This window comes from Parasteatoda tepidariorum, chromosome 6, assembly GCF_982258835.1.
Source record: "Parasteatoda tepidariorum strain Cologne lab strain chromosome 6, Ptep-v5.0, whole genome shotgun sequence".
In the NCBI taxonomy this organism is placed as follows: domain Eukaryota; kingdom Metazoa; phylum Arthropoda; class Arachnida; order Araneae; family Theridiidae; genus Parasteatoda; species Parasteatoda tepidariorum.
In genome coordinates, this window is record NC_141760.1 from 93001047 (window position 1) to 93013387 (window position 12341).

Sequence of the window (12341 nt, forward strand, 5' to 3'; positions counted from 1 at the left end):
ATCGGGCTTCATTCTTCGGCAACGTGTGTGTTTGCTTAGGGGAGTCATGAACGCAGAATTTGTATTTATGGATGACAACACACACTAATTGTAAACGAAAATCTTCTATCTGAAGATATCACCCTTATGGAATGGCCAGCAGTCTCACCTGACTTGAATCCGATAGAGGATATCTAGTACATGCTTGATCAGTTTGATAATTTGATATTCAGAATGACTAGGCGTTACATGAACTTATACACTCATGGACAAAAAAATTAGCGCACCAAGAAGGAGTCATCAGAATGAAACGAAATTTTACAAACGTAATGACTACTTTGATATAACTAAATGATTAGAAAATCAAAGAAAAAGGATAATTTGCTATAGAGAAAAAGGCAAAAGAACGGAGGAGTTAATACCCCGTTGGACCCTTTCTAGCACGAATGCACGATGCGATGCGATCGTTCATTGAGGCATACAAGTTCTCTATGATGTCTTGAGACATTTCGTTCCATATTTGCTGCAACCTTGCCTCTAGTTCGTTCAAACTCGTGGGATGCCTAACTCGCCGTCCCAAATGATCCCAGATATGCTCGACTGGAGACAAATCTGGGGATTGGGCAGGCCAAGGAAGGGCAGTAACAGTACGGAGACAGTCTTGTGACACCCTTGCCGTATAAGGCCTAGCATTGTCTTGTTGAAAAATGGCTCCTGGGAGCTGTTGCATGAGTGGCAACACATGTGGTTGCAGGATTCCATGGACATAACGCTGGGCTGGCATGGTGTCACGGAACAATACTAGGGGTGACCGTGTATTGCAGGCAATGGCACCCCATACCATCACACCAGCTGTGGGGGCGATGTGTCGCTGTGCAGCAAAAGCAGGATTGAGGCGTTCAGCACGGGGTCTCCACACTGGAACACAATTGTCATCACTGCTTAGATTGAATCTGGATTCGTCGCTAAAGACGACCTGGTTCCATTCCGCTGCAGTCCAGGTTCCTCGTGCACGGTAAAACTCCAAACGGAGGCATCGATGGGTGGGCGTCATGGGCAGCACACGTAATGAGCGCAGCGATACCAACTGTTCTTCAGACAGTCGCCTTCGTATGGTTCGAGAAGACACAGGGGCCTCTAGTGAAGGTGATACCTGTGCCTGGATGGCGGCCGATGAAGCACTTAGCTGAACGCGTGCATTTCATACGATGTGGCGGTCTTCTCGACGACTGGTCTGTCGAGGGCGTCCTGAACCTGGTCTTCGTGTACATGAGATCTCTCGGATCCACTGATCCCAACACCTCCTCACAACACAATCAGAGCGGCCTAATTGGCGAGCTACTCGCCTAGCTGACCACCCAGCTTCCATCATCCCGACGATTCTTCCCCTCTCAAACTGCGACAACTGCCCATATTGTATTCGAACACGGCGTCTACCTCAGCTCTTCATTTGTAAATGATTCAGCACACTCTAATAAGCTTTGGTTACCTGTTTTATACTCCACAGAGTACGACGTTCAACGCCCTCTACCGGCTATATGCATTGCGCAATCACGCTGCTTTTCTAATCATTTGCATATCTCCCCGACATGTACCTTCATTGCAAGTTTCGTTACGATCCCGCAATTATTTCTTGGTGCACTAATTTTTTTGTCCACGAGTGTATTTCATCGCATAAGTAACATTGCATTATCATATCAACCATGTAGTATAAAGTTTTTGTAAGGAGAATGTTTTTTAAAATTACTCCAGGGTGAAAAAGTCATAGTTTTTATGAATATTATCACTCATACACCTTTTTTTTGTTCTTTATCTTTTGTTTAATAAGTGAGCTTTATGCATAAGTCACGTTTGTTTTGTTTCTGAACCTTTTTTTGTCAGAGCTGTCTTTTTGAACATGAATTTAAAAGGCATGAATTTATGAACATGAACTTAAAAGGCAAAAAATGAAGTCTAAATAACAAATAATTTTTTTTTTGTAAAATTTTAGTATTAAGGTAAACTAAATGCATTTTATAGTACAAAATTTTAATTATTAGGCAAAAAATTATATGAAATTTACAAAATAACAATTGTTTGAAAGAATTAACACGAATATTTTACTAAAACTCCGTTTTTAAATTACATAAAATTTACGTACTTAAGCATCTTAATTGACCTTTTAATTATTTAAAATTGACTACTTAATTATGAAAAATTTACAAAAAATTAATTGTTTAAAAGAATTAATGTGAATATTTTACTAAAACTTTGCTTTCTTTTTAAGCGAAACGCTTTTGCATTGAAGCCATTAAATTTATTCTAATGTGCTTTTATTAATAGCTATTAAAATTTGTGTTGTTAATAAACAAGCAAACAAACAAAAAATGAATGAATGCACTGTAAGAAATATTAGTTTACTTCAACACCAAAAGTAGTGGCAACTACGCACCAGAATTTTTTACAGTGTAGTTAAAGACAAAAAATAAATAATAAAGAATTGATTTTACTACATGTTTTTTGCTACAACATGTATTTTTTGTTTTAATTTCAGCTACGATGGAAAGTTCTACAAAAGAAGCTTTCTACGTCAGAAGTAAGTACTTTTCCTGTTTACGGCAATCTTTTAAAAAAAGTTATTATCACTTGCAAACTCCTACTTTATAAATCCTTTGAGACGAGTAGAGAATCTTTGCTTTATATATTTGTTTGCTATACTTTTTGATAAAACAAAAGTATTTCCACCACTGATTTCTTCTTTATTTTTTGTAGTAAAAGTTGCGAGACTTGGAAATATTTGAAAAAAAGTTTATCCTGAAGCTTTAATCCTACTAAAAAAAAGGAAACAAATGAAATATTACTGCTAAAACCACGTCTCTTAAAATTGACGGAAATGATTGAGCATAAGGGAATTTTTATAGGCATTATTTGTTCTCTCAAATGTATTTCGCTAATAAAAAGTTTTCGCCAAACTCATTTTTCAGAAAAATCTTTTGATTATTGTTTGATGTATTCGAATGTTATTAATTGCATGGTTTGTATAAATTTGAAGGGAACATTTAAAATGTGCTACATTGTTAATATTGATAATACGTTATTAAAACACATTGTTAATACGAAAACGTGATTGGCTGTTAAAAATGTGTCAAATTGTAACATTGTTATGAGGCAGCTAAAAGAATATTTGATAAAGCCATGGCTATATTTTGAAAAATGCAAATGATTTAGAATATGTTAGCGGTGGCTTTAGGAACAACTTGTATTATGAATTAAAACGATTTAGAAAAGGCGAGTTTTGTGACACGGAGACAGAGGAGCACTCACCAACTTTTAAAATGAAAATAATCTTTTGATTTTCTACTTATATTAAACGATTTATTTCATGATTTTCAAGCATTATTTCCACCTAATATTCTTAATAAATAATTCAGCATGAAAAGAAGTTATATAACATAAAAGATTTAAAATCTTACCAAAAAATCAGATTCGTTCATGATTACCCAGAACTTAGGGAACGTTCTTGCTGTATTTGGTTTGATCGTTTTGCCTACATTTCACCAATCAGATTCTCATGTTCCAAATGCATGCTTAATAAAAAATTTCATTTAAATGAAGAAGTTATAGTAAAAAGAACAGTTCGCCAAAGCGCTAGAAAATAATTTAAAATTTATTCTTAAAACATTTTCCTACACATCTAATCATTTGTTTACAAAAATATATAAATTAAATTAAATTAAAACTAAAAGGAAAATTTTAAATATCGTCATTTTCCTGTCTAAGAATAAACTGATTAAACTTTTTAACTCTTTTTAAGCACGATAATTGTTGTGACTGTATCAACAATTTGGAGCTCTCTCCTTTAGTTTCGTGTTAGGGAACTCGTCTAATATATTTCCCTTATTAAGGAATTTTTTTAATGCGTTCAGCGTGCATATGAATGTAAATTACAAAATTAGTTCTGCACAATATGCTTCGATATATAGATGAATAAAATTTTCACTTGGCCAATGTTTCTAAGAATTTTTATCCCTTATGTGAACATCATTTAATGAGCGTTACATAACACTTCAATTCTTAGAATATATGTTGAACACTTGTGGAGCACAGGGACGATTAGGACCAAATGAAACACTCTGCTTGAACGCCTATCACAGATCAACGACTAAAGTAACAGTGATGTCAGAAACAACGCTGGACGGTATTCAGAAATGGATTGTGCCTGAAAGTGGAATATATACGTAAGCAAACTTTAGAATTTATTTTTGTTTAGTTTTTTTCGTATTATTTTAATAAGTTGAAGGAACTATAACTTTGAAAGGTATAATTAAGCCTTATATAAGGTATCAAATGATATTTTTTTTTTAAAAATCACGTTTTTGAAGAGATCCAAAAAGAAGAAATTAATTATATTTTTTTGTCACTCCTCAAACAAACGACTTCTCAGAATGAAATATATGCGTAAACAATCTTTAGAATATATTTTCGTTCAGTTTCATTAAAGCTCTTTTAATAAGCCTGAAAACTATATTTTTGAAAGGCACTATTGAGCCTAATATAAATTAGGAAATAAAAAATAATTACGTTTTTTAATTGGATAAAGAAGAGAAAATAATTACTTTTTTGTCACTCTTCAAACGAAAATTTCCTGATAATAGAATATATACGTAAGCAATCTTTAGAATTCGTTATTCTCTAGTTTCATTTGTATTTTTTAATGAGTTTACGAAACAATCACTTTGAGCGACATAATTAAGCCTTATATAAATCATCAAATGAAATTAAAAATAAATAAAAATAAATAAAATAGCGTTTTAGAAGTAGACCAAGTAGGAAAAAATAATTTTATTTTTGTTATTTCTCAAACGAAAATCTCCTGACATTGGAATATATACGGAAACATTCTTTAGAAATTATTTTTGCTTAGTATCATGCTAGTTCTTCTAATGAGTTTAAAAAACTGTAACTTTGAGATCCGTAACTAAGCATTATATAAATTATCAAATGAAACTAAAAGTGAAGAAATATTTTAAAAATTATCGATTATTATAAAATATTATTTTATTATTAAATATTATTTTATTATTAAATATTATTTTATTATTAAATATTATTTTATTATTAAATATTATTTTATTATTAAGCATTAATAAATTTTATCAAATACAATTAAAAGTAAATAAATAAAATCATGTTTCTAAAGTCGACCAAAAACAAATAATTATATTTTTATCACTCCCTAAACAAAACAACTCTTGAGAATGGAATATAGACGTAAGCAATCTTTATAACATGCGTTTGTTTAGTTTCATTCGGATTATTTTAAGGAGTTTAAAAAAACATTCATTTTGAGAGGCATAAATAAGACTTAAATAAATTATCAAATATAATTACAAGCAAATAAATAAAATTACGTTTTTGAAGTGGACTAAAATGAAGAAAATAATTACATTTTAGTCATTCCTCAAATAAAAATTCCTGAGATAGGATTATATACGTAAGCAATCTTTAGAAATTATTTCTGATTAGTATCATTCGAATTCTTTTCATGACTTTAAAAAAAAACGATTAGTTTGAGTGGGATATTTAATTCTTATATACGTTACCAACTAAAATTAGAAGAAAATAAATAAACGAAATTACGTTTTTGAAGTGGACCAAAAGGAAGAAAATAATTACATTTTTGTCGTTCCTCAACCGAAAAATTCTTGAGTTAAGATTATGATTATGTACGTATGCAATCTTTAGAAACTATTTTTGATTAGTATCAGTCAAATTCTTTTATAATGAGTTTAAGAAACTAGAACTTCGATATCCATAATTATGCCTTAAATAAATTATCAAATAAAATTGAAATTAAATAAATTAATTAATTAATAAGCGTTTTTTAAAGTAGACTCAAAAGGAATAAAAGGAACAAAAATATAATTATATTTTTGTTATAGCTCAAACAAAAAACGAAGTTTGAAGCGTGGTAGGAATTTTATGTATACTGATAGCAGATAATGTCAGAAAGTAGTCGGAATTTTGATTTGCGATACTGTGAAATCTGCTAGCAGGTGTCTTGAAACAATTCAAGCTTGCATTGTCACACCTCCGGATCGAGCTCCCTGTACAGGAGATATCAGTAAATATTAACAATAGCAAAGCAAAATCTATACTTATGAATAACTAATCCATTTTTTTAAATAATATAATTTGTTCATAAGTTGACTTACAACATAGAAAAACAAAATCTGTACTTAAATGTAATCATTTAAGTTTGAAAAATAATCTTAGCTTATAAGATAATTAACAGAAGGTCATTTTCAAATCATTGTATAAACACCATTGTAAGCTTTTCGAAAAGTTTTACGGAAATAAATTTTCCGAAAGTCATGAGCAGAAAAAATCAGATTTAAGGACAATTTATCCGTATTTAAAAAATTATTTTGCTTATAAAATAATTAGCAGTAAGACTATTTATAAATCATCACTTAAAATAATATGTAATAATAATTCAAAGTAATAAGCATTCAAAATAATTTATAATTATCATACGAACACAATTGTTATAGTTTTTGTGAGTTTTAATGAAATTTAATTTCATTAAGATAATAGAAAAAAAATATACAAAACAAACTCTACTTAAAAGTAGTTTTTTTATTAATTGTTTTTTATTTTCTTATAAAATTATTAACCGTAAGGTTATTTTTAAATTTTCAAACGAAATTATTAATAATGTTACTGCGTCAATTTGTCATAGTGACAATTCGTAGTGCATAATTTTTCGTGGGGCAATCTGCCGTGAGCACAATTTATCGTAGCAGCAATTTTTCGTGGGCCCAATTCATTGCAACAATAATTCATCGCAAGCACAATTGTGTTCACGATGAATTATCGTTGGACGAATTGTTGGATAGCTTGGGACAAATTGTTCTCAAGACGAATTGTACTTGGAACGAATTGTTCCCACGACCGATTGGAACTGAATTGTCGTCACGACGAATTGTGTCTACGACGAACCCGATAAATTGTGCGCAACGAGTTGCCCCGCGACGAATTGACACGATACGGTTGATAATCGTCATGCAAAGTATTCAACATACGAAATCATTCACCATTATCATTCAAATACCATTGTGAATTTTTAACGAAATAATCAACATTTAAAATCATTTATAATTATCATACAAACAATATATAAAGTTTTAGTTAGTTTTAATGAAATCGATAATAAAATTACCGAATTAAAACCAATACTTAAAAATATTTAATCCATATTTTAAAAAAAATAGTGATTGCTTAAAGGCTGATTAACTGTAAAGTTATTTTTTACTTTGATAGAATTTAAATATTTTTATATAAAATGTATGTTTTTAATCTTCTAGTCAAAGGAAAAGGAAAATACATTTTTATTTTCTCCTTTTTTGCTCTATTGTAAATATTTAAAAAAAGCAATATTTTATTCATGGTTGTATGCGCTTATCTTTAAACAAATATAAACAAAACCATGTGTATATATTTATGAAAAGAAACAGTTTTTAAGTCGAAACGTATCTCAGAGGATTTGCTTTTACGGAAAGTTTCGAGGAAAATTACTAATGGCTAGTTTTTATTCTTATAATCCTAAATAAATTAATTATGATTTAATTTATTTTAAAAGAAAAAATTAAATAGACCTTTCCGCAACCTTTGTCTAATTCGTTATAATTAACGATAGATTTTTTTGTTTTTGAACTGAAAATTAATAATAAATAATGGACAATGATAATTACTGTTGTATTATTTATTTAAGCTAGAGAATGACTTTGTTATTTTATTATTTTTCTTTTTCGTTTAAAATTTTTCTGCTTGATTATTTTTTTTTGATGAATTTTCATGAGACATTAAATAGCATAAAAAATGCAAAGTTTTAATGCAATATTGAGTAAATAAATACAATATTTATTTGAATTATAAAAATGTTAAAAGCATAGTCTATATAAATGAAACCAAGAAGATTATGACACTAAAAACTTTGATAATGAAACTAAATTTCCATAATAATAAGACTGAACTTAAGTTAACTAAATACTGATGACAATAAAACAGTTATTTTCTAAACTAAATACTCCAAACAAAGAAAATGTAACTTCAATTAAGATAAATAACTACAAAAACTAAATTTTTTATTTAAAAACTTGATAATCAAAGCAAAAATTTTCATTCGCAAAACTAAATAACCATAACAATGACATCCTTATTTAAAAAACTAAATAACCATAACAATGAAATTTTGATTTAGAAAGCTTAATAAAGATAGATATAACATTTTAATTAGCAAAACCAAATAATCATAACAATGAAGCAATTAATACTTAAACCAATTAAACAATTGCAGGTCAAAAAACAATACAACTTTAACTTATCTAATTGAATACATATAACAATTAAACTATCGTTTGTTTAACTAAAAAATAAATATAACTAGTTCTACTTTTAAAAAAATACGCATCAATTAACAATGTTTTATATTTGTCAAAATGCTTAACGTTAATTAAATTTTTATTTGCTGAACTAAATAACCACAACAATGAAGCAATTAATACTTAAAACAATGAAATTATTCAGCTCAAACAACGATGCAAATACAACTTTAACTTGTTTAATTGAATAAATATAACAATATAACTATAGTTTAGGTAACTAAAAAATAAATTTAAATAGTTCTACTTTTAAAAAATTACGTATTAATTACCATTGCTTTATATTAGTCAAATTGCTTAACGTTATTCAAATTTTTATTTGCTAAACTAAATAATCGCAGCAATGAAACAATTAATACTTAAAACAATGAAACAATTGCAGCTTAAAAAACAATACAACTTGAACTTGTCTAATTGAATGCATATAACAATTAAATTATCGTTTGTTAAACTAAAAAATAAATGTAATTAGTTCTACTTTAAGAAACTACGTATCAATTAACAATGCTTTATTCTAGTCAAAATGCTTAACGTTAATTAAATTTTTATTTGCTGAACTAAATAATCGCAACAATGAAACAATTAATACTTAAAACAATGAAACTATTGCAGCTCAAAAAACAATATAACTTTAACTTGTTAAATTGAATACATATTACAATAAAACTATCGTTTGATTAACTAAAAAATAAACTTAAATAGTTCTACTTTTAAAAAAAATTACATATTAATTACCATTGCTTTACATTAGTCAAAATGCTTAACGTTAGTCAAATTTTTATTTGCTAAACTAAATTACCACATCAATGAAGAAATTAAAACTCAAAACAATGAAACTATTGCAGCTCAAAAAACTATACAACTTTAGCTTATTTAATTGAATACATATAACAATAAAACTATCGTTTGGTTAACGGAAAAATAAATGTGACTTGTTCTACTTTAAAGAAACTACGCATTAATTACCATTGCTTTACAAAATAATAAAGCTATCAGAATATAAAAGCACGAATTGCCCAGTGGTTTTTATTGAATTTAATATTGCAAGAAATAAAAAAAAACTATATCATTCTTAACGAATTATTATAAAAAATATGGCGGAAATAATAATTTATGAAGTATTTCTCTCCTTAAATTTCGAAATTTTTTGTAACACGTTTTATTATGCTAATTTAAGTTTTTGTTACATACATCTTAAGGAGAAAGTCTAATTCCTAATTATTTCTTCCTTCTTATAACCAACCACCTCTTCCCAACTACAGTTACATACCCTCGAGACATTCGAAAGAGGTGGTTTCTGTGAATTTTAATTAGCTTATAGCTTCAAAGTTTCGTGGGTGAGGCGCTTTTAAATTCGAAGGGAAAATGCTATATACTATGATAACAGATGAGTTATTAAGGTCATTAAAATGCGAGGAAGTGTACTTTCACTTCCTCCTTTTCACATTTATTTCCCATTTAAAATTTTTCTCTTTTCTCTGCGTCTCTTCACAGCTTTCTCCTTTGGGTTATGTAGTCGAAATCACAATTCGACAGGGGAAAATGTATTTGAAAAGGATGGTAATGAGATAACTGCATAATGTACATACAATTGCTGTTAATAGTTTATATTTTAGTTGCATGATAGCTATTAATAATTTAGTTAATTAATTTTTTTTCTGTTGCGCTATTTGATTAGGATTGATAACGGATAGGATTGAAAATGAGAAACTAAATTAATTAGCATAGTTCCAATAAATGTAATTCCGAGTTTCTAGCATTAATGGTTGAAAAGAAATTGTAAATTTTCTAAATTACCCTTACAAACATTTATGGCGTTTTTGAGGTTTATTTGAGTTCGTTTTGAAATGTCAAGGTTGATTTAAGGTTTATTTAAAGTTGACTTTAAAAATAACCTTAAAAGATCTACCTCTAAAGGTGAATAATCAAGGTGTATGAAGTTGTTTTATTCACTCTTGAGGTAGTTGGAAATCTAGTTTATAAAAACCAGCTTAGAGAGATTATTTCTGAGGTGGACAGGCTACCTTTTCTACATTTCAAGAGAATAAGTATTTTTGAGGAGTGAAAACTTTTCCTCAATCTCAACTAACAGTATTGCCGAGTTATATATGAGGATAATTTTATGAGGTGTAAATGAGTGTGAAATTGAGGTTTATTAATGAGGCTATTTTTGGTTCAAAACATTACCTCATTTTCTTCCATACGTGTATTTTCTTACCTCTGTCTACCTCTAAACACCTTATTTTTATGTAAGGGTACAGCACTATCTACACATTGCAACTTTAGTATGGTTTAACCTCTTCAAATCTGTGACCATCATATGTGATCGCATAATCATCCTTTCATGGCCCACGATATCATAGATAAAACAAGGCTTCCTGACTCTTGCGGCTCATGTGATCTCAATGCTGGTTGATCACACAGATGAGATCTCAATACGGTACTCTAGTATACTATAGTACTATGTATTCTTTAGTACGTACATACTTGCGGTGTATGCGGGCCTGGGAAAGCATTTCTTTCTTAATCTGCCGGTCGTGAAGGTGTTCACCCTTACAAAAAAGTAAGGTGTTATTGAGGTTGTTTTGATGCGTTAAAGTTGATTTCAGATTTATTTGAAGTTGACTTAAAAATCAACCTCCCAATGTTTATCATCAATGAAATTGTTTTATTCACATATGAGGTTGTTTTGAGGTTGATAGAAATCTTCCTTAGAGCAACCAGCTTAGAGAGGTTGTTTTCGCTGACAGTGATGGAAAGGTTTTTCTTTTTTCGATTGTTCTACTCTTCCCACCAGTAAGTACAGTATATGAGGTGTGAATAATTTCACCCGATTTCCATTGAAAGTATTATTGAGATACATATGAAATTGATTTTATGAAGTACAAACGAGTTTGTGGTTTATTGATGAAGTTAATTTATCAACCAAAGAGAACCTCATTTTCTATCTACCTCAGTTGTATTCTTTTACATCCGAAAACAGCAGAAACGCCTTATTTTCTTCTAAGGAAAATTATTTACTTTCTTTCAGAATTATTTTTTAGTAATTCATGTAAAATATTAGTTAGTGTAATAATGTCTGTTTGTTGAGAATTAACATTCACCCCGTGTTTTTATAAACCGCTTCTGCGTTAAAAATTACTCATCTTATTATTACTTAATATGAAATTTCAGTAAGATTATATTTATTTTTTATAAAATTTTTAGGCTGTTTGTCAGAGGGGCAGGTGGAGGTCAAGGCATTGCCAACTCAGGTAAGAGCCTAGGCGCTTCGTTAAGAGCTGGATTTGATTGGGAGAAAGGAGATCTCATCTACTTTCTTGTAGGCCAAAAAGGAATCGATGCTTGTGGAAATGTAAGTGTAGTTTAGATTCTTCACAAACACATATGACGATGTAACTTGTGTATCGCCTAATTAGTTATTACAGGGGATAGAACGTTCGCCTTCCAATAAGGGGAACCGGGTTCGAATCCCAGTGATGACTGGTCGAAACGAATTCCGCATCCGGCTTACACCGACCACAGTGCTGACGGAAAGTATCATCAGTGGTAGACAGATCATGGGTTATAGTTTCCTTGCAGTCAGACTAACCGTGGGAGGTTCTCGTGGTCTTCCTTTCCATGTAACATTTGCCCCAGCATTTGTGCTTGATTGAGATAAAAACCACGAAAACCTCCAACAGTTAGCCTGATGACAAGGGGACTCTAACCCGTGATCTGTCTACCTCTGAGGATATTTTACGTCAGCACTGTGATCGGTGCGAGCCGGGTGCAAAATTCGAATCAACCAGCCATTGCCGGGATTCGAACCTAGTTCACCTCATTGGGAGGAGAGTGTTCTATGTCATAAGTATAGACCAAAAATATCCAGTATTGCTTACTTGGCCCTTTTTCTCTCCCTTTCTTCGTTGCACACTCGTATACGATATTAAACACCAC

General features: G+C 30.1%; 1 protein-coding gene across 1 annotated transcript in view; it reads left to right on the plus strand.

Moving 5' to 3' along the window:
- LOC107456001 (leukocyte tyrosine kinase receptor) overlaps positions 1 to 12341 on the plus strand; it is a 230635-nt gene that overhangs the window by 92645 nt on the left and 125649 nt on the right. The window contains exons 10-12 of the mRNA XM_087166185.1: positions 2513 to 2554; positions 4037 to 4196; positions 11610 to 11757. Coding sequence (XP_087022311.1) covers positions 2513 to 2554; positions 4037 to 4196; positions 11610 to 11757 — 350 coding nt within the window. The remainder of the gene's footprint in view (positions 1 to 2512; positions 2555 to 4036; positions 4197 to 11609; positions 11758 to 12341) is intronic.